General features: G+C 45.1%; 1 protein-coding gene across 1 annotated transcript in view; it reads left to right on the top strand.

Annotated features, from left to right (window-relative positions):
• Positions 1 to 23,064, top strand: part of LOC118314425 (A disintegrin and metalloproteinase with thrombospondin motifs 16) — a 49,163-nt gene that overhangs the window by 16,805 nt on the left and 9,294 nt on the right. The window contains exons 6-18 of the mRNA XM_035640883.2: positions 1,800 to 1,883; positions 2,452 to 2,611; positions 4,084 to 4,189; positions 4,501 to 4,638; positions 8,133 to 8,286; positions 10,399 to 10,494; positions 13,515 to 13,663; positions 15,209 to 15,381; positions 15,511 to 15,641; positions 15,980 to 16,103; positions 16,320 to 16,564; positions 16,737 to 16,872; positions 18,255 to 18,381. Coding sequence (XP_035496776.2) covers positions 1,800 to 1,883; positions 2,452 to 2,611; positions 4,084 to 4,189; positions 4,501 to 4,638; positions 8,133 to 8,286; positions 10,399 to 10,494; positions 13,515 to 13,663; positions 15,209 to 15,381; positions 15,511 to 15,641; positions 15,980 to 16,103; positions 16,320 to 16,564; positions 16,737 to 16,872; positions 18,255 to 18,381 — 1,823 coding nt within the window. The remainder of the gene's footprint in view (positions 1 to 1,799; positions 1,884 to 2,451; positions 2,612 to 4,083; positions 4,190 to 4,500; positions 4,639 to 8,132; positions 8,287 to 10,398; positions 10,495 to 13,514; positions 13,664 to 15,208; positions 15,382 to 15,510; positions 15,642 to 15,979; positions 16,104 to 16,319; positions 16,565 to 16,736; positions 16,873 to 18,254; positions 18,382 to 23,064) is intronic.

The raw sequence follows: 23,064 nt of genomic DNA, 5'->3' as shown, positions 1-23,064 counted from the left end.
ATATTTGAATCAACATTTACAAATTGATTAAAAAACGGTACGACACACATTGGTTTCCTCAAATCAAGTTAAGTCTTGGCGCGTTACAGACTTGTACTTTTATGTTTGTGCATGTAAAGGGCAACAGGAATTGATTTGCCATACATGAATGAGTTTGCCATTGATTAGAGTTTGCAGTGACCGGACAACCCCCCCCCCCCCCCCAGTCTTCCATTCTGACTTATCACAAAGGGCGTATCTAAAAACATGAATCCGATATCATGGGTGAGATCACCGCCGCGATGCTTACAGGGACCCCCGTCCCTCGCAGCTGATCTGCGAGCAAATTCCGTCACGGCCGTTTCGCTACTTAGTGAGTGACTGACAAATCCAAAGATAATCCATCTATTTTGAAAAACACGGTTCCCTTTAGTCGAGACCAAGCCGGAGGAGTCACGGCCTGCCCTCGGAGCAGTCGCCTAAATACAGTATGGAGTTTCACAGAAAACACCCAACTCCTTCCCCCACCTGCCAGCTCCCATGGGGCTCAGGAAAGATTATTTCATATTTGTCTAATGTTAAACCCGATACGCCTTTCTACTATTTATGTAGATCCATGTTTTCCTCGTGACAGTGTGGAAAGAATTCATCTCATAATTGCAGATGGGAAGAAAAAAAAACAAACTGGCTGCACACGTACCACGAACCACCGAAGCTCTATGGAAACTGGTGTTTCTTTTATGAGGCAGTGAAAAACAATGATTCATTGTATCTGTTGTAAGTGTGTAAGTCTGAAGCTCCATCAACCACCGATGGTCCAGGATATCTAAGTTTAGGTAATCGGCTTGGACCCTCTTTGACCTCATCAGGATTTGTTTTTTGCTTGAATTCTGTAACAAACCACAGCCGTGGGGTCTTCTCTTGAAGACCAAACATCAGCAACATAAGGATCGAATGAGAGTGTTCCTGAAGGGAAAAAGATTTTTAAAAAAAGCTTAGCGAGTGGCGAGTTATTCACGCAGCCAAAGAGAAAGACGGAGAGTGAAACAAGAGCAACAGATCGGGAGTCCACTTTCAAAGCCCGGGCTGTTCTGACTGATGGTCAGATATCTGTGTGAAGCTAGAATGGGAAACAGCGGTTGTGGCTAATCGTACCCAAGCGGCATCCTTACAAAGGCTTTGCGTGTTATTTCCGTGTGTTTTTTTCCGAATAATTGCGGAGATTGACTTGATGAAATAACATGCAGCAGTACCAATCGGACGTCCTCAGCTCCAAGGGCCAATGCTTTTCTAAAATACTACTTCATGAACTGGGACTTTTTAGGGGGTAAAAAGATCTGGTCTCTGCAACAAAGGTTCCTAGTTCATGGGGATATTTCCTGCAGTGGAAACGCAGCTTAGAGTTAATATACTGCAAATACTGTATACTTAATACAGCTCAGGTGTGTTTGAAAGTATTCAAAAGATTACAAAAATTCACATTTACACTGATTAGCACAAACTATGTTGGGGGGGGGGTGTTTGAAGACTGTAATAACTACATATCAGATGACACTCCCTACTCGCGTCATCAAGCCTTTGCAATCTCTGTGTTAAAAAAAATCTCTTTGCTCACTTGGTTTGAGTGGACAGGGAATCAGGGAAGATGATGTCTTTGACTGTGTTGCAGCCAAGTTTCACAAGTCGTTAGACTGCCGTCAAAGTCTCTTCGGAGAGCTATTTTAACTGTAAGCGGAACTCGGATAAATGAATTTGCATAATATGATCATTTTGCGAATAGCGGCAGTAATATACACAACACCTGTCTGTGTGTCCACCAGGTCTCCAGTCTCTTCAAAGATGGGACAATCGGGGGGAACATCAACATCGTCATCGTGGGTCTCGTGCTTCTGGATGAAGAGCAGGTGAGTCAGTAGTGTGAGGTGAACTCTTCATTGGTCCAAAAACCCATTCATACGTCCTTACCTTCCAAGCACCCTGACCTTTGTAAACAGTGACATGGAGGATCTTCAGACAAGAAAGGAATGCAAACCCCCCGCCCCCCCCCAAAAAAAAACCAACTGAAAATTAGTTTATTTGCTTTTACACCTGAAGGTCTAGATCTTTTAGATTTTCCCGGGGTCGTCCTAAACACCAAGGGCTTCGTCACTGGTTAATTATAGGGGTATGCGTGTCCTCGGCTGTTTGCCAGGTGCAGGAGGGAATTTCTCGTGGAGAGCGGGAGATGGAAAGACGGCATGAGAAAAAGAGAAAGCGAAAGAGAGAGAGAGAGAGAGAGGGGAATGAATTGCCATTGGATTCCGGGTTTCTGTCCACCTGTGCTGTTAACAGAGTTCAGTCTTCCTCGTGAAGCAGTAAGCCGAATGCCGAGTGTCCCCTCGTGCACGCTTCCTGCCGTATGTGTCTAAGATCTTGATAAGCGAATCAGGCAAGGATGTGGTTACCAAAATGTTTGTCTGATTCCTCTCCCAGGACGGCTTGGTGATCAACCACCATGCAGACCACACGCTGAACAGCTTCTGCCACTGGCAGTCTACTCTGGGGGGCAGAGAGGGACGCCACCATGACCACGCCATCCTCCTGACGGGACTCGACATCTGCTCGTGGAAGAATGAACCCTGTGACACGCTCGGTATGTTTTTGTTTTTGTTGTATTATTGCTCCGTCCATCAAGGCACTGTTCAACAATATTAAGGAGATGTCACTGCATTAACCAAAATGCCCAAAAGTGAAAAATATGATTTGATGCAGGGGGCGGGATCATCAAAAGGCCAGTTTGATTGACTTGTCTGGAAATTGACCTCTTGAACTACAACAAAACATACTTTATCTATAAGATGCAGATATATAGAAAATAAGCTCATCATGTTTTCATTGACATCACAGAAGAGTTCAGCTATACTTTAAACACACACCATAACACACAGTCAGTCAGTCAGTCAGTCAGTCAGTCAGTCAGTCAGTCAGTCAGTCAGTCATTGGGACTGCACCATCTAACAAACTAACAACAGCTTGTTTGCGGTAATGACCGTGTCAACACATTGTTGTCATCCACACTGTGAGAAAAGACTTCCATTTTGTGTCCCACATACACACACACACACACACACACACACACACACACACGTACAGTACGTACAAACACACACTCCCTTCAAACCCCAGACTTAAGCTTGGACTTCAAAGTGTTGACACTTAGCCCTAATCATTGCTATGAAGGCCCAGTTTTAAAGGTATGTGTGTGTGTGTGTGTGTGTGTGTGTGTGTGTGTGTGTGTGTGTGTGTGAGTGTGTGTGTTCCCAAAGGAAGGAGCCAAAATGACTATTGGCGCTACCAGTCCCTGTGTAACACAGCTCATTTGCATAACAGCCCTATCCCCTCCTTTTTTTCCCTCCATATTTCAAAAGCACTATATAATATCTATGATCTACCTCTTTCTGGACACAAACATTTTAGTAAATGTCACTTCTCACAGTCAATCTGCCTATGTATATAAATAGTATTGTTCACATTAGTTATGTACATGAGAACATAACTTCAGGGGTTTTACACTCAATGGTAGATGACCTGAAGCCGTAGAAAAACAGAACACAAGGCTGAATTCTCCCCCAGACACTGAGACAAAAACATTAGGGGGAGGCCCCCGTGAGAATTATCCATTTTGATTCAGAGCCAGGGTTGCTGTGTGTGTGTGTGTCTGTGTCTATGTGAAGAGAGACAGACGAAGAGTGAACAGAGGGGGGGGGGGACGCTTACAGTAAAGGGATCTGAAAAGTAAAAAGGGAGTTTAATAGAGAAGGAGGGATATGAGAAAGTAGTGAAGACAAGAGGGAGAAAAGTCCCATATTTTAACTTACGGAGGGGTTGTAACTCATTTATGGCCTGTTTGATATTTTTCTTCTGCACAAATGCAGATCAGACTATAAGTTTTCCGCCCACGATCAGGGAGAATCTTCATTGCACTGGTTTGTGAAGTGGGAGTAAACTCGGCTTTTCAGGGATCATCGATTACGGGTCAGGTTGGACCTGACTGATCGATCACTTGAACTGTGCTTCTGCATTGTGTCAAACTGTAAAAAAAAAACAAACCCCAATTTCTTTTAGGTTTTGCTCCAATTAGTGGGATGTGCAGCAAGTACCGGAGTTGCACCGTCAACGAAGACACGGGCCTGGGTCTGGCCTTCACCATCGCCCATGAATCCGGACACAAGTAAGGGTTCCCATCGCTGGCAAGCTGACAAACCCAAAAAAACGTGTGTGTGTTCTATTAGCGTGTGGTATATGATTTAGGGTAATGCGCCAAAAAAATATGATTTTTAAATGTTTTCCATGTGCAAAAACCTGCAGCCTTGATGATGACATTTTAACCCTTCACCTCCCTCCAGCAATGACAAAGTTGTGGCTTATGCTTGCTCAGCCCTTTCTATAAACACACTCATATGGTGCAGCCTATAGCTACTCACCGTCACCATAGCTTGACCCTGGCACATCTTCTACTACTGTTTTTTTGAAACTCCCCAGTTTTGGAATGGTCCACGACGGCGAGGGTAACGTCTGTAAGAAGTCCGAGGGCAACATCATGTCTCCCACACTAGCCGGGCACAACGGCATCTTCTCCTGGTCCGACTGCAGCCGCCAATACCTCAGCCGCTTCCTCAAGTAAGCAGCCTCTCCGCCGTCGCCGCTGCGCTATTGTCGTGGTGCATGGACAGCGCAAGGGGAAATTGACTCAAGAAGCACCCATTATTAATGCTGACATTTATGGGCAACCCTGCCCCGAGACTCTCATTCATTTTTCAGAAAATAAGAGCTGCATCGCATCCATATGGCAAATTGAATCCTCGTGCCAGGTTTTGATATGTGCTCATGCAACAAACAAAAAAAAAAACATAAAGCCCTGCTCCAGTTTGTGAAAGACAAACATTCCAACAAGAGCTCCCCTGGCTATAGCCACGTTTAAAAAAGGCATTGTGTTTATACCATTCAACATGTGTTACTGATAGATGAACATGTCAACAGCAGATACATCAGTTTCAAACGCTGTGCGCGGGTCCGACGAGTGCCAAGTGAAAAGCTGCGCTTGTGTTACGAAGATTACAGAACTGGCTCTATTTTGCAAGAGCCCAAAAAAAAAAGGCAAACAGGCGTCTGGGTGAGAGGCTGACATGCACAGCCGGCATGATAGCTGAGTTCAGTGACATGTGGTGCTGCTTTTCACCTGCAAGTGTTGTTCTGCAGGCTGTGTATTGTGTAGTGTCATGTTGCATGCGTAAGGGAGACATTCGTGTGTGTGTGTGTGTGTGTGTGTGTGTGTGTGTGTGTGTGTGTGTGTGTGTGTGTGTGTGTGTGTGTGTGTGTGTGTGTGTGTGTGTGTGTGTGTGTGTGTGTGTGTGTGTGTGTGTGTGTGTGTGTGTGTGTGTGTGTGTGTGTGTGTGTGTGTGTGTGTGTGTGTGTGTGATACAGATTTTCATGCATGCAGCCTGCTCACCCAAGTGAAAAACAAGCATCACCGACGTAGCGTCTATGGGTCTGTGTGTGCGTGCGTGCGTGTGCGTGCGTGCGTGTGTGTGTACTTGAAACCAGATAGCCCAGAGCCAGTGCCCTCCACTAAATTTACCAGTGTGTTAACTGAACTGTCAGGTCTCCGCTCTCAGAGTGGTGGAGACAGACAGTGTATTTCCTCGCTGAGTTATTAGAGCCGGAGTGACCTCACCCTTGTTAGGCCTGTCAGCCTTATATTAAACTCCCGTCACCCCCCCGAGGCCACGTGGAAGGGGGATCTCTGCGCCGCTGAACCAACCGAGGGTCGTCTCCCTGTATGATCACTGAAAAAAAAGAAAGAAATGCTGAAGTGCTGTATGTTTTTTCCTTATTGCAATCAACAGAACGGTATCATGTTTGCAAAGCTTGTGGCTTCATGTGTCTCATTGAGTTAACTAAGCCTTTCTAAACGTTTCTACCTCAATCTGCCATAGAGGAAAGAAGCTTTGTCAGCCAATGTTCTGCGTCCCGCACTCGTTCTCAATCTGCCTCTCCTCACTCATGCCACGACAGAGAGGTCTGTGGCAGCAACACTGAATGTACGGTCAGATGCTTCGTCACAGCTCTCTGTCACGACCTCGCACGGACGGATAACCTTCCACGACGCGGGGAAAGCGGGATTTCCTCGAAAGCCGCTCGGAGTTGTTTCTGCCGGTGAGAGCCGTCAAAAAGGCAGCGACACGTGAAAGTCACAAGTTTCTCCAGTGGTTCCCACTTTTTTTCTTTTCCCAGGGTCAAACATCCCTCCTGGTCACCTTATCGCCAACATCTCTGCGTCGCCTATAGAAGTGTTTGTCTTGATGTTGAGTTATGCGCTAACCAGCTGCCGGCTTGAAGCTGTAGTTTTAGTCGTGATGAGGACATTTTTTTTCCCACAGTCGTCTTTCAAGCGAGGATCTGCCAGTGCTGTCAGCACTTTGGAGGCTTTTCATCTGACCACGTGGCATGATTTGGTTGTCTTTTGGTGCGCTGTATCAACAAACCATTCAGAAGAGGCATTTAGGCGTAAAGAAAAAAAATACTTTGAACATATATATATATTTTTTTTTTACATTTTGCATATCGAGAAAGTCCAAATATTCTCCAGAATCGCTTTTTTTTGTGACAGGGAAATTCTCTTTTAGCACATGAACACAGAGAAATCAGGGATTTTCCTTTGAAGACATTGTGCTGAAAAGTGCACCTTTTCAGAAGGTAAAAAACCAAACAAGCTCGGACAGATGGAGCACTGGCAGCTCGCACAGGCGTCAGGCGCTCTACCGACTGGATAGAGTTGATTTTATTCTCAATATTTCAACTTTACTCTCGACATTTTGACTTGAGTCTCTCCTTTCAACTTCGCTTCCTCGCAAAAGTAAAAAAACCAAATCTTTCCCCTCTCACTTCTTTTCTCATGCCTAGCCCCGATATTCCTCTGTACGTGGGGGATAGATTTTTTTTATTTATTTTTTTTTAATCTGGAAGTGATGAGTCAGCAGATCAGCAGGGAATCCTTGGAAAAGAAGGGATGGCTTTATCAGACCCATTTTCATCTCCAGCTGATGATAATCAGGGGTTGTACAGTGCGTGCAGCCTACATTTTGGGGAAAAAACAACATCCTGTCTCTTGCAGTGCCATCGGTGAATGCAAAAGACCTGCTCCGAAGGGAATCCGTCCTGAGATCCTGCAAATTAGCTCCACACCGACCTCGTCATTTCATGCGCGATTTGAGCGCCTGCCTGCCCACGGGCCTCACTTTGTGCGGATTGGCCGTACGCTGTGAATGTAATGTACATTTCAGATACTTTGAATAATGTATGATATCAGAATATTGCACTTGCAGAACAGCCATTGTTCTCTGTGGACACATAGGGCTCATAAAGCGATGGAAGATCACACACCGCACACACACAGACACATATATTCTGCTAAAGCAATCAGGACCACTCACTAGCACGTCGAACCATTCCAACACATTTTGCCTTTTCATGCTCTTTCCAGCATATTCTTGTATTATATTCCCCTGCCTGCAGTGTGTAAGCTGTAAAACATCTCTGTATAGCAACCACCGATATCAGTTAACATTGGAAACCCCCCCGCTGGTGTTAGGATATGAGCGATATGGGCAAAGAATTTTTCTTTCTTTTTTTTTCTGTAATGCCATAATTGAGTGTCTGATGCATATAAACCATTACTCTCAGGGTTAGAGTTTGGCGACTTGTTATGTCTCCACGGCAACATTTTACGGTACTCTCCAAAGTGGGGAACAATGGAGTATCGCGGACCGACGCTCTCTGTTGTGGAGTTTCTGCGCGCACAGCATGCGGGGAGGCTTACATACCAGATACGTCACGTTAATGCAGCGTGGCACTGAATCACATGTCTGTTTCACCGTTGCGTGCATGTGGTATTTCAGAGAAGTTCTTTTAATATTAATGATTAATGTCACCCCTAAATATTTGTTCTCTTCCCTCTCTCCTTCCCTGACCTTTTTACCTGCACTCCCCTCTCGCTGTTGCTATCCTCATTCCCACTCTGCCACTTTTGCTCACTCCCTCGTCCTTCCTCATCTTGTGTCTTTTCTTTACTGTTTTTTTCTTTACTGTCTTTTCTTTCCTCGCTTCTCTTCCAGTTCTGCCCAGGCTCTGTGCCTATCAGATGAACCCAGAGCAGTCAAGGAGTATCCGTACCCCGAGAAGCTGCCTGGCGAGCTCTACGATGCAGACACACAGTGCAAGTGGCAGTTCGGGGAGAAGGCCAAACTCTGCACCCTGGATTTCAAGAAGGTAAAATTGATTTTGGGCTCAACTGTGCAACCCCTCGCATAGTAACAAGTCCCATGCCATGATTCTCTCAGGTTATTTTTCACTACACTGGCAGGAAACCTGCTTAATTAGTTCTTTAAAAATTCTGATGACAGTTGTTTTCTAAGAAATTGAGAAAGGGATGCAGAGAATGGAAAATGGAAGACTAAAGATGAGAGGAAGGAAACGGATTAGGTTTAGATGCCCTGCACACACCCACACACACACACACACAAAACAAACTGTGAGAGTTAGAATGCTGCCCATGAGATACTCACTGGGATGGATGACTATATATACACTGGAGCGCTGCCAATGGGAATCTTTTCCCTGTTGCTCTCCCATTGTCTCATTAGAGCTGATGTTGTTTGAGATGCTCTGTGTGGGTCCCGATGGGCGTTTAGACATTTGTTTTAACTCACTGGCGTTGTTGCATCCACATTAGAAATCGCCATGGTGCCAAACATGGCAGCCCGGCGAAAAGTCCACCAGAACCAAAGAGGCGCCAAACCCTTCCACAAAAAAATTCATTAGTTAAACCTCAAATTGAAATGACCAGCATCTTTACATCCAAGAGGACAGAAAAATCTTAAACTGTGAGACGATAGCATGTGGGCTTTAAGACCTCAACTTTATGGACTCGAATGACCACACATTTTGATTTTCCTTTTTTTTTTCATAGGTTTATTATATTTCATTGAGGAGCATGGTGCTGATACCATTGCTGTGACATGAATCAGCCTGGTTTGTAGTCGAGAAAGAGGGTTTGAACTCTGTCCCAGATGGATCCGAACCAATGATATCGACACATGGAATCTCCCTTTATGCATCTGAGCCTTTAAAAAGTACATGATTTCAGCCATACGGTGTCTGAGAGCTGCTCCCTCGTGGTTGGGTTTTCGGCCTCACACCGCCTCTGCTCATGCACCTGGTAGCAGCAAGGTGCACACAGGGACCCCGACAAATCCCCGAGCAGCCCTCATGCTCACTGTCTTTCCAGACACTTGTTACTCATTAAAAAAAAACCCCACTCAAGTATCAGCCTCTGTGGTGCAATTCACCATGTAATGAAATCGTATTTCATGGAACCATTTGGCAGGCGTTGTCAAGATAAGGTACCGCTGGAGCGGCCAAACGATAGTCGCCACGGTGCTTGTGGTTAGATACAGCTTGGTTACCCATAGCAAAAAGCAAAATATGTATGGGTGTTTTTCCCCCTTCATTCCTTCTCTCCTCTTCACCTCTTCCTGTCTCTCTTTGTCAATGTCTTCCACCGTTCGCTCACTCTCTGCCATTTCTCACTGCCTCCAAGAAAGGCCCGCGCAAGCAAAACAGCTGGACAAATAGGCCTTGGGATGAATTCCATGGTGGCTCTTGGCAGCGGCAAGCCGAGGCCGCAGTGCCTGTCAGCGTCTGCACTGAGTTGTCAGAATCTGATATAGTCATTCAGATAGCAGTAGGAACGATGTTGAAATGTGGTAGGCCGTGTTTCTCAGGCAATGCATGCAGGGGAAACCACCTGGTGTTCCCAGCTGAATCCTTTAGACTACTGCTGAGAAACACGGTCATGATATCATGCAAGTTTGGTGAGGCAGATGTGCCTTGTTAATGCATGGGATTATCTCTGTCTCTTCACGTATATGCCATTTGTGTCGGGATGAACTGGAATATTGATCCAGTAAAATGTATGAAAAATACAGATTACAGGGTTTTTTTTCTCCATTTAATTGCTTTGTTATTCTTCAACAGAAACAATGGTTTTGCATGATTTACAATGTTTTTCTCTCCGTTATCCTAGCTACTGAGGCATTGATTTTGTTGGGGGGGGGGGAGTAGAAGGTTCCGCCACACCGATAACTTGCCAAATGATCATTATTCAGACTCCTCAGATTCAATCTTCAGTCCCTAAGTTTCCGTCAACGTGTCTCTACAGCTCTCTATAGAGGCAAAAATACCGAATGTATCGTGATTTGTCGTTTCGCACCAGTGCCAGCTTTGTTTACAAAGTGTTGTGAGAAGGACAGTGATCATCCCACTTCTGAAATTAGCAGTGTCTCATCACTCACCCGTTTGCCTTCTCTCATGCTGTTCCAGGATATCTGCAAGGCTCTGTGGTGTCACCGCGTCGGGAGGAAATGTGAGACCAAATTCATGCCAGCTGCTGAAGGCTCTGCCTGCGGCCCTGATATGGTGACTTGACATGTTTTTTTATTGTTTTTTTATGTGTGTGTGCGTGCGTGCGTGCCTGCCCCCCCCCCCATGTGTGCCCATTCAAAATGTTCTCAAATGTTGATTTGATGATAGCCCATGTGAAAATACAGCATGGAAAACCTCCAAAAGATTCACAGTGAGCAAGTAGGCTTGTTGATTTCTGCAAACAATTTTGTTATTTTATTTCCGCTGCTGAATTATCGTCGCGTCCCGCCTCCTGCATGTGTTTTTCGGCATTCGGGTGATACACTTAAAGGCTTTTTTGTCGCCTGGAGAGTGGAACCCCATGACTGGCGTGAGAACATATTCACTTTTATCAGTGGCTTTTGAGTCATCACTTTGCAGGGACATGCAGCCAGACATCCATACTTCTTTTTTCAGGATGTAATCAACTTTTTTTTCTTCTTCTTTTATTCACCATCAATTCAGGAGGTAGAGCTACGCTTTAATCATAACATCCCTAAGAACCCTTGTTCATATTTATGCCTAAGGAGCCGACATGATTCAGATATTCAACATGAAAAAGATATTTTCTTGCTTTGTCAAATGAGGACAGCATGTGTCTTCTTTTTCTTTTTAACCGGTGCCAATACATTGCTCCATGGCAATGTCAAAATAAAATAAATCCACAAATTAAAGGCACAAGACACTAAACACGTATTGACTTTGCACTGTGTGAATAAGATTTGCGTGAGTGATGGAGAAGTGTAAAGCGCTTTGAATGTGCGTCAGGACTAGAAAAGAGTTATAAAAATGCCATCCATTAACCATCCATTTATAACATTAAAAGCAGGCAATTAGTATTATTAATGATTAATGCTCATAGAGACGTCTTACACGCAGACACACATGCACTTTCCTCTCAAAAGGGGGTTCCTCTAAGGAAGTTACTCTGTGTGAGTGAGGTGAACAGGCCAAATGGATGGAGATATCATTATAAAAGTATTATTTATTGAGTGTTTCAGTGATATGAAGTGCTGATACATCCAGTCAAAACAAAAGGCCTTGAACTGCGCTAAACTGCACATCTCTTAACGGGGTGGAATTACACACCGGTGTCACCGTCTCCCGGCACAGACTAATAAAAGCCCCGTTACGCTAAGTGAAAAGTTTGACTTTATTGCGTTTTAAGATTTGAGTGCGCCGTCAATAAAATCCTTCCTCTTTCGTAGAGGTACCAAGGTCTCCCTCCATTATTCTAACTTGGGGAGCAGCTGCGATTGGTTTGTTGCTGACATGGCGAAATTAAGCTATCGGGGTTGGGGCCAAAAAGCAATCTGTGCTCTTTATTTCTTCTTTGTTTTTCTTTGTCCTTCTTTCAAGATGATTCTCCCCCAAGGCGCTCTCTCTCTCTCTCTCTCTCTCACCCCTTCTTCCCTGACAGCCCCCTCATCGGCATTTGCTTCTCAATATATTGAACTTGATGGTTTAATCCCGCCCTCTCTCTCTCCACGGGACAATTAACTGAACACAAACAATGACAGGCTCACTTAGGAATCTGTGGCACTCAGCCGCAAAGGGAAAACTGAGGGGAAATCAGCTGTTCTAGCTCTCGCATAGTCAAGGACCACGAGATTAGCTGGAGGTGTGTGTGCGCGTGCATGCGTGCGTGCGTGTGTGTGTGGGTGCGTGTGCGCGCGTGTGTGTGCATGTGCATGCAAAGGTTCTTGAGATCGCTCCAAGGCGAATTGAGCATATTTCGACTGATGTCATCTTGACATGTACAAATCCAGGTCATTGCTGTGCCAGGAAACAGCTTGTGACATAATGTTGCTTTAAGGGAGTTTAGATTATTGCAAAGTGTTCTCCCGTTACATTGAGGGATTCTGAGTGAAGTAGTACTGCTCATTTTGAAACACGTGATTGGCCGGTCGGTTAATGACTCTGCCTTTTTTGAAATGCAGTATATACAGCTAATAGCTTGACTCAGTCGCATGACTCTGTGTTGTAGCGGCCCCATCATTTTCAAGAACTCGGGCAAGACGGGTCTTTATTCACATAACTTTCCACATTCTGTAGTTTGATATTCCTCTGCTGCCTTGCCTGCATGGTTACCTCATGGATCACATTTGGCAGTTGTTCACGGGTGGAAAGCCGCCTGGTCTGGGTGGCCCCCTGCAAATTCCCCGAGAAGTTAGCAGCGACCAGATCGTGAGGGGAAATTGTCCTCGTCAAATTGAGAGAACGTGGGAATAATGTCAAAAAAATGCATAGTTAAAAAAGAATCTGCCTGACCCGATGCATTCTTTCAGAGAATTACGTAGAAACCAGATATAAATACTAATAAACAAGTCACAAAGAGGCAGACACCCCACCCTCACAGTTGATTTGCACTGGAAAGAAGTGAAATTATCTCAGTCCCTTGGCAGATATTTACTGTTTCGCCTCAGAACTAAAAATTGTTTGAAAGGATGTTTTTTTCTGAAGTGAAGAAACATGTTGATTTGTGCATTGTTGGCAACGGTATATTTCAACCTGTTTCATGCTTTTGTAAATGTTTCACTTGGACTCTTTCTGAAAAGGTTTTTATACAAATAGAAATGCGGGGGGGGGGGGCAAGAGTTAAATACACCATAAGGCAAAATGACATGCTAATATGACAGTACAAAACAATGGGTAAGTGTATTATTTTAGGAGAATATCCTTGACACAGTTTTTTCCACAGTCACATTTCAGTTGTGTTTGGCGTAAGCTCTGTTGATTCCAGCTGATGACAGCTCAAGGTAGAGACCGTCCAAAAAGCAGCAACCGCTGGAGCTTCACCGAGGGACTATGAGTGTATAACCAGGACTCTATCGGGACCTTTTTTAACAGCCTGAAAAAACCTGAAAAGCTGCATCTCCTGGGCCTCTGCTGGGGTTTGACCGACAGTCATCATACAGAAGATAAAGGGCAGCGGTCCGCTGCTTTTGAACACTTTTGCTATTTTGCTTGTTGGGTGCCTTCCTTTCTTCTGAATCGCTCTCATAAGTCCTCTCTCTCTCTCTCTCCTTCTCCAGTGGTGTCGCAGGGGCCAGTGTGTAAAACAGGGCGACGAGGGCCCGAGGCCTCAGCACGGCCAGTGGTCGGAGTGGTCTTCCTGGTCGGCCTGCTCGCGAAGCTGCGAGAGCGGAGTCACCTATCGAGAGAGACAGTGCAACAACCCCAGGTACAGAAATACTCTCAAAACAGCCCCTCACTACATCAGTGCAATGTTAGCAAAGATGAGAACGGAAATTTTGCTCACAGAAATGAAAATATCAGCAACAAAGGCACAGTTCACAACTTCCATAAGACGATCAAATCCTCGCCCTCCATGTGTTAAGTGTTGAACTGAGACCAGGAGGCGATAATCAGCATAAAGAATGGAAGCATCATGGTTAGAAATGATCTCAGCGACACTTATATATAATCTGAACTCAAACAGAACTGTAAAAACAACCTTTTTTTTACCCTTTTGGTGAAATGTACATCTGCAATGGCGTCACTGCAACACAGAAAATGTTAATGACTCCGCATTATTTTACTTTCTCTTGCACAACAACGATGTACGCCAACAGCCAAAACTTTATACAACTGTACACAAAGAGAGATGTGGTTTCCGATTGCTCAACTCAAGGCCAAGAGTGTATTAAGACACGTGACACCCCCCCCCCCCCCCCCCCCCCCCCCGCGCCCCCCCCAAAAAAAAATCCATTCACGTGGGTTCATCGCTACGTCGCTTATCAGTTCACTTAATCCCATGCTCATCAGTCACTCCGGATTATTTGCGCTGCCAGTGTCAGTCAGGGGGGCCCTATCCTCAATGCCGGGGCCCTCCTCTTTATCATGTCATGCCAAGATCCTGACAAGTGTTGGGCTAAATTAAACAGAGAGTGATGAGACCAATGAGACGGTGGTGGAGGGGAAGGGAGACAAAGACAGGCCAGGAGAGAGGGGGGGCAGGGGAGAGGGAGGGAGGGAGAGGGGGCAATGGGTAGAGGAGATGACGGATAAGGGATTAAAAAAGAGGGAGATGAAATGTAGAGAGGTAAAGGGAGAGAATCTGAGACGGAGATAAGTGACAATGTGATTGGGGGGCTTACGGAGGGTGTAATTGTCCGGGGGTAAGGTATTTTTAAGGAACATAGCCCGGGGCGATACACCTGTGATTGGACGAGCCTTCAAAAGAGACACATACAGAGGAGAGATAGTTATAATGAAAATACAGTTAAAGGGAAATTCAGTGTGTAACACTGAGAATGAATTAGGAAACATTGGAAAGAAAAATGAATAAACGGAATATCAGAATAAACAACAACGAAGGGAAAGCTTTCATTAAATACATATGTAGGCCGCAACCAGACTTCTTGAAATAAAACTAAATTAAAAGGCTGGGATCTGTGGTTGGGTCCGAGCTCGCCACTCTGGAGGAAGTGGCTGAGGAAAGAATGGAGGCAAACCAACACACAATCATGGACAATAACCTCACAGCCCCCCCCCATGTTTTTTTTCTAAATCAGACTTTTGCTTTAATACTGCACCTTTTTCTTAACGGCTTTTTTTGGTCTTTGTATTTAATTGTGTATTTTCTATTTTTGCATATTTGTACAATTTTCTCCATCCGCGTACTTTTTGACATCATCCCTCACTGTATGGCTGCTAGGAAAAATGGATTCCCCCCCGGGGATTAATAAAGTCATCCATCTCCCTGTCTATGTATTCCTCTGCGCAGGCCTGCATATGGAGGGAAGTTCTGTGAGGGCTCCTCCAGGTCGTACAAACTCTGCAACACTGAGGATTGTCCGCCCAACACCGTTAACTACAGGGCGCAGCAGTGTGCCGAATTCAACAGCAAACAGTTCAGAGGATGGTACTACACGTGGAGACCATACACCAGAGTGGACGGTGAGACGAGGGCTCGGTCCATTTTGAAAAAGAAGTGAAATGACAAAAGGGATTTTTTTTTTTTTTTTTGCCACTAAACAATTTGCCTTTTGCCTCTGGCTCCTATGGTTCTTTTTCTTTTTCTTCCAGATCAAGATGTGTGCAAGCTCTACTGCTTTGCTGAAGGTTATGATTTCTTCTTTGCCCTGGCCAGTAAAGTTAAGGACGGGACCCTCTGCTCACTGGACAGCACGAATGTCTGCGTTGACGGACTGTGTGAGGTAATACCGCCGAGCAGTGTGAGGCGGTAACGCGGTTGCGTCGGAGTTGCGTTGTGCGCGGAGTTGTCGCTGGAGGTTTTTTTTGGAAGACGGCATCGTGCGCGAGATCTCTTGAAGTTGAGCTGTAAATTTCGAGGACGGCTTCAGCCGTGGAGAACATCGATGGACGCCCCTCGCTGTGCCGTCCGTCAACCACTTCAAACGCAATGAAACAAAGAGCTGACCTGTCACTATGAGAGGGAAAATGTGTGTTAAATGATCACGCTGTTTGATGTAAAGGTTGCATTTAATGTTCATAACTGCCTTTTTTGTTCAAATGATGTGTTTTCTCCCCGCAGAGAGTTGGCTGCGACCGTGTGTTGGGCTCCGCGGCCGTGCCCGATGCTTGCGGGGTGTGTAAAGGAGACAACTCCACCTGCAAGATCTACAAAGGACAGTACACCAAGCAGCATTATACCAACCGTAAGTCAACGTACATTAGAATCAAAAGGTTTCGTTCATTGGTTTGAGATATTTTACAAGCTGCTGTGCCCTTTCCCGCCTTCTATCGTTTTCTGGCTCATACACAAGACTATTTTCTGCGGTTTTGGTTTCACGGTTCATGTTAGTAAACGGAATATTTTTGCCATGGTTGCTATCGCTTGTGCAGATTCTTTTAAGGGGTTTGTCTTTTGTCAGAGTACTATGGGGTGGTAACCATCCCAGCAGGGGCTCGCAGCATCCGTGTCATGGAGCAGAATACATCCAGCTCATACCTGGCTGTCAGGGACACCCAGAGACGCTACTACCTGAACGGACACTGGACTGTGGACTGGCCGGGCCGACATCCCATCGCCGGGGCCATTCTCGAATACAAGAGACCCTATAACAGACCAGAGAGCATCTTTTCAACTGGCCCCACCAATGACACACTGGTCATAGAGGTGAGATATCAGTGGACACATACATTATTTCTTCGAACAATGTTATGTCACTTTTTAATGTTTTTGTGCTATTTGGTCACTTATTCACGTATTTGCTTGGTGATGTGCCTGCATGAAACGTGTTTTTACCGTCTTTCATCGTATCATTCTCACCATAATCTTTGCCCCGCAGATATTGCTGCAGGGCTGGAACCCAGGTGTACGTTGGGAATACACCCTGAAGAGAGCTGATGAGAAGAAGAATCACATCAAACATAATTACACATGGGCCATCATACGCTCCCAGTGCTCAGCGACTTGTGCTGGAGGTATGTACAAACCTGAATGGCAAAAAAATGTCCATAGCATGTCTCCATGGAGATGTCTCTCATCTCAACTATTTTTTATTTTTTTTTAAATGCTTTTTTTTGGGGGGGGGGGTATTTTGGATATAGTTGTAGAATTAATTCAAAGGCTATTGTATGAAAAAGGACACATGGCCTCTTTTCAATCTGGGCCAACCCCACAGATTAATAGACAGTTTGTAGATCAATGGAGGGGCATCTGAAGCCTCTCTGATCTATAATAAGGCTTTTAGCTGCAGGTTAAACGGAGACCATCATTAGTGAGGAAGCATTAGTAGCTCTTGTTTCGGACTGGTGGGACCCCCTCTTGTTCGACTGGTGACCTGCTATTACACACACACGCACACATACACACACACATACAAACACACAGAGATACCTTAAAGCAAGCAAGCACACACCTGCATGGCTTTGGCCAGTGTCCTTTGTCCCACCAGAGGCCTAGAATTAAACCACCACACACACACACACACACACACACACACACAGAGAAACACATACAAAGACTTTTAAATTGACCTGAGCAGTTCCTGACATAGTGATTTGAGGTCAGAGTTTAGGAGATAAAGGTGTGTGTGTGTGTGTGTGTGTGTGTGTGTGTGTGTGTGTGTGTGTGTGTGTGTGTGTGTGTGTGTGTGTGTGTGTGTGTGTGTGTGTGTGTGTGTGTGTGTGTGTGTGTGTGTGTGTGTGTGTGTGTGTGTGTGTGTGTGTGTGTGTGTGTGTGTGTGTGTGCATTCCTGTGTGCACTTGCCTGTCTTCATGAGTGTGAACAAAGCCCCCAGTGTAAAGTTCCTGTTGATTGACCCTCCAGGTTAAAGTTCCCCACCCTGGTCTGTGGCGGTCCACCCTAACCACCTCCACCTTCTTGTGCGCTGATTGTAGGCCGCGATGGGTTGGGGGTCGTTTGCTTTATTAAAGACTGTGACTGACTAACTGACCTGTATGAGTCGGGAGTGCCGACTGACCTTCTTGCCTAAGGCCAAATACCAACCGGGATATCTGTGAAGCTAGGATTCAAGTTTCGGATACATCAAAAAAACACTATCATATTTATCTTCACATAAAAACACTCAATCTTTTTTTTGTTGTTTTGAGAAGCTGCTGTTTACGAGCTCCAGAGTGAACCATTTATCCATCCATGCCAATACTCTTTAATGCCTTCCCATAACGATTGAATCCATCACACTTCATATGACCCTGGTGGTTTTGTTTTACTGCTGTTATGTTAAAATCGCTGAGTGGTATAAGTCAGGAATAGACTATATAACTAAGAATGACAATTATATATTTGTTTTACGTGAGCTTATGACGATGTGCCTTAACTTGTCGATACGTAACCCATGCAGGCCAGATGAACACCAGGTCAGCATGTTACAGGGACTTGAGAGTACAGGTGAACACTTCCTACTGCAATCCCAGATCGAGACCAGCTACCGGACTGATGCCCTGCAACACCAAACCATGTCCTGCCAGGTCAGACCCTATATTCCCTTTCATCTGTCACCGTTGTGCATGCTTGTAATAACAGCATTGGTTGGTGCTGGATATGCCGTTGAACTCAAAGTAACATGTAGTCATTTTGTTTTGGCATGGAATCACAAACCTCAGTTCAGTAAATTATAATGTGTGGCTTCAAAAGATCGCGAATGACCTCATCGACATATCTGCGCTGTTCTTAACTGACTCTCAATCTGGACATCATTAAAAAACTATTTGATCATAATTTCCTGATACATACTTTTGGATGCGAAAAGACAAAAATATTTGGTCCTTCTAGACTTTTAGACTTCAGGGTATGTCAGTTATTTAGTTGTTCGAGTGGAAGTTACCGGGAGAGCTATTAGGTGTCCTGTAGGCACATGTGGTAGCCAAAAGCGTAGTTGGCCGTAGAAGCTCAACATTTTGTACATGCATGTTCATGTTGGGAGGAGGCAGAGGATCAGGTTGAGTTATTGAAACAAGCTCAGCAGGCTCGTGAAGAAATTATCTTGTGGACAGCCTCTTTTCGGATTTTCTCTTCTTTGTCCCGACATCCTCCTCTCTGTCTTTTTTTCCATCTGTGTCTCACACATTGCCATTTCGGCGGCAGCCCTCCGCCTCCCTTCTCCTTCACTCCTCCATGTCTGCCATGTGTTGTTGGTCTACGACACCTACACATCTGTTCTGTAATTTCTTGACATGCAGTGTCTAAAAGTGCTATTTATTGGTCGAGTCAACTCTCCCAAACTTCCCACACTATCTCCTCATTATGAAGTGACCGAATGGTGCATGGCAGCGTTAACAACATTCTCCACCCTTTCCCGGCCCAGTGAAGCACCTGCTCTACCATGAGGACATTTTCCTCTCTCTCGTAATGAAAACATAACTTTGCATGTGAGACATAGGGAACACGGGGGAAGTTCCACTGGCTTTTGATACCTCACAGAATGTCAGGAACTGTTAGCTTCTGTGTTTGTTCAATACAGCAGGCCAAGGACTTGTAAATCTGTTCACATGTAGCATCACTGTGGAACACAAGCTCATAAAAAAACTCTACTTCCCTGGCCCTATCAAGGCCCACCAAGGCCTTTTTTTAGTTCTGCATACATGCGCGCGTGTGTGTGAATACTCTGCTGTATACAAAATGCGCTGCAAGCTTATTTGGTAGGACATGTTGGTTCATTTCCAAACTCAGTGATTCTTAGACAATATTGTCCCACAATGGTGCGCCAGATTCATTTGCAGAGGGTAACCAGAGTAGAAAATGTTATCATTGGTTGGGGGGGGGGGGGGGGGGTCAATTCCAGGTTGCTGTGACAAAGAGGACTTTTCTCGATGTCGATGCCACCACTGTCACTTGGAGTAGCACTGACACATTTTTTTTTGTTTGCGATATATGACGACACCAGACGGAGCAGGAGTGGGAGCAAGATCCACTTAATGATTCTGTGGTTTTCGGGGTGTGGTTCCATGGGATTTTGGCTCAGCTCAGTTGGTTCGTTCACTGTCTATACCCCTGACACACAGGGCCAGGGCAGACGATCAAAGATCAGTCAACACAGTCCAATGCTGCGGACATCATAGGGAGTGGTGCGCCCACTGACAGTCAGGTCATGTATGAACAAACTTACTTAAAGACACACACACACACACACACACACACACACACACGCACACACACACACGCACGCAGGGTAAATGTCCTCCCACGTCTCTGCAGCTCTGGACATTGTCACGAAGTGTAAAATGCTGGCCAAAACAAATCAGTGAAACATGTTATTTTGTTTCTGATATACATGTACAGAGCACAGAAAGATGTTTACACAATAGTTTAAAAGACATAAATTGTTGGTTGACCATTTCTGGGGATATAGTTATATATCATTTACAACAGATTATTGGCCACAGAACTCCTAAATACCTGTCAAATCAAATGCAGTGACCAATGGAGGGGCTGTGTGTCATTTGCACAACAGCTGTTGCATGAGCTATTACTTTCCCCTGAGTGCATTTTCTGCAAATTCAGTTGGGGGCAATAATTTCTAAAATATCACGCAAACAGGATCTCTTGGGCCCACATAACTTTTGCAAGCGAAAGAGGCCACCGGTGCAATACCGTAAGGGTGCATAATGGGTTACTCCTCTCGTGGCCACCAATTCTAACAGAGGAGCTAAGTTTGATGTCGTGAGAGGCCTTCCAGCCAGCAATTTGTCATAGTCCAAAATTCCAGTGGAATGCATGGATAGGAAAAAAACTAACCCCCAAACACGGTCTCCAGCTGATTAATCAATGTCTCGGACTGACCCCTTTTTAATGCAAGAACCTTGTGAAAGGGTTTTTGCTATATGCACTTGACGCCTACACAGCATGATATTGTGCCACAGACGGAGGCCAAAGCTGCATGCCTGAGGCAAAATGTCTGCGTCCTCACCAGCGGGTAATCCGGTTGAAGGGACATCTGTGGCAATGGGCGTGGCCGAAGTGCAAACCCATTCTCACAGCTTCATCGTCAGGACTAATCCAAATCACCCGTTGTGCCTACAGTTACAGTTGTTGAGCCATAATGGGACAATGTTTTGGATGGGCGTTCAGCAAAAAACAGTCATTTATCCTACACTTAGTTTGAAACGATGTTCACTCCACTGGTAATGTTTCATCACATCCTCTTTGCTGTTGCGCGTCATTGTCTGCTACTCTTAGCCAACCTCTGAAAAGTACTGGGCATCCATACAATGGCGCTGGGCCACAGCTACAAAAGCAAACAGGGGGAATTCTTAGCTGCAAAATGACAACTACCACTCATAAATTGATAAGATTGATAAATGCATCTGGACAATCAGTGCACAGATAAAATAGGACCTTTACAGACTGTAGTAGATCTCTCAGATATAAACAAGATCATTTATCTGCAGGCCTTTGACAGCTGCTGTTGAGGCGTCAATTCGCCTGTGCCACTATTCCCATGTATTCCCATGCACACTCTTAGTAATGGTCTGAAATATCGGCCAAGTTCCTGCCGATGACGTGGACACCGTTGACAAGTTGTGCCTCGGTTTTTGAGCAGAGTAGAGTGTTTTTTCGCTGAGACACTGACCTCATCTTGGTCAGCGTTGCATGTGTTGAGTGTGACATTGTCCCCGCGTGTGAAACCGTTTTACGATGCCGTGTCACCAAGCCAAACCACTTCAAATGCTCCGTGAACTCTTGTTGTTTGATGTGAGAAGTGCCATGGCAGAGGCAGGCACAACAGTAAGGCCCTGTTGCATCTTTGCAACTGAATTCTAAACAATACTGTCCAATTATTCTTAAGGTACAGGAATTCAACAAATGGGTTCAAGAGGGCCAGCTTTTCAGATGTTTTTATCCGTGCACATATGCATATGTAAAGCATGTGAAATGTAGCATGTACAGCATGCACTCATGATGTCTGATGCTTGGGTTGCTGGCATCGTGTTGCCAAGAGCAGAATGACGGGCCATCAGCTGCTGTCTGGCACACACACACACACACACACACACACACACGGAGAGAAAGAAAGAAAGAAGACAGGGCAAGGCGTGGAGGTGGTGTCTAGTTACTCTAGTTACAAGCTTACCCCCACCCAAACTTTCTCACCCTCTCATCAAAACAGTCGTGTCCCTACTGCACCCCACCCTCAAATCAGCGCGGTCAAAAGCCTGAAATCACAGCGACCTATTAGCCCCGATGTAGTTATATGTTAAAGTGCAGTCGCGTACAAACTCCTCGCTGCATCTTTCTGTTTCCTCTGTGCATTTCCTTGTGATCTCCCCCCTCTCTATCTCTCTCTCTCTCTCTCTCTCTCATGAAGTCATCCCTCTCTTAATATGCATTTTAATTGGTGGCATCCCAGCACCTGCTAAACCAAAAAGATTTTCCCGGGGATCCAGTATTTACAGGGCATCAATATTATGTAATCAGCGCTGAAATCATGGAATCCCAGTAAAGTTGCCGTTTATCTCATGTTTTATAGAAACCAACAGCTGTTCAAGAGGGGATTTTTCCCTGCGAGTGTCAGTGGTATGACTGTTTCCCTCTTGCTCAGTTTATTTGGAACAGGTATCCTAGGAAAATGCTGCCTGACGACCACAGAGCTGTCTCATATTCACTGGCATGGAGTAGCCATGGTGTTGACAGAAACCTGAAATACACGGAGTTGACGGAAAAGGAGGCCACGTCCTCCAGGGCTTTGTTAGGTCAGACATTTAAAATGATAATGAGATGATTGTGCTGCGTTGTGTCATCTCGTGTGGTTAATTGTCACATATTATGCGGTCGTTTCTGCTTCGTTTTCACTGTCACATTCGGGGAAGAGCTGGTACTGTGAGTGCGTTGCACCGCTGCCAGCATTACAGATGATTCCCACCCACGCTAATAAGTTCTGAGGCACTTGGGCTACAAAATGTTATGAATCTTAAGACTACATTATTCATCTTAAGCGTGTATTGGGGTAATTACTGTTACTCAGGATTCTACGCAAACAGTGTTGTAGCTACTTAATGTGGAATTATGAAAGCTTCACCGCTGACATAAGCTGACATAAGGACTGTGCAACATAACTTTATGTAAATACATGAGCTCTGTTAGGAAGCGTGCGATTTAAATCGTCTTCACGTGGAGCTCAATGTTTTATATACATTCGTTTCTTAGACTTTTGG

This window comes from Scophthalmus maximus, chromosome 1, assembly GCF_022379125.1.
Source record: "Scophthalmus maximus strain ysfricsl-2021 chromosome 1, ASM2237912v1, whole genome shotgun sequence".
In the NCBI taxonomy this organism is placed as follows: domain Eukaryota; kingdom Metazoa; phylum Chordata; class Actinopteri; order Pleuronectiformes; family Scophthalmidae; genus Scophthalmus; species Scophthalmus maximus.
Note: the sequence above shows the minus strand (reverse complement) of the source record. Positions and strands in the feature narration are given on the sequence as shown.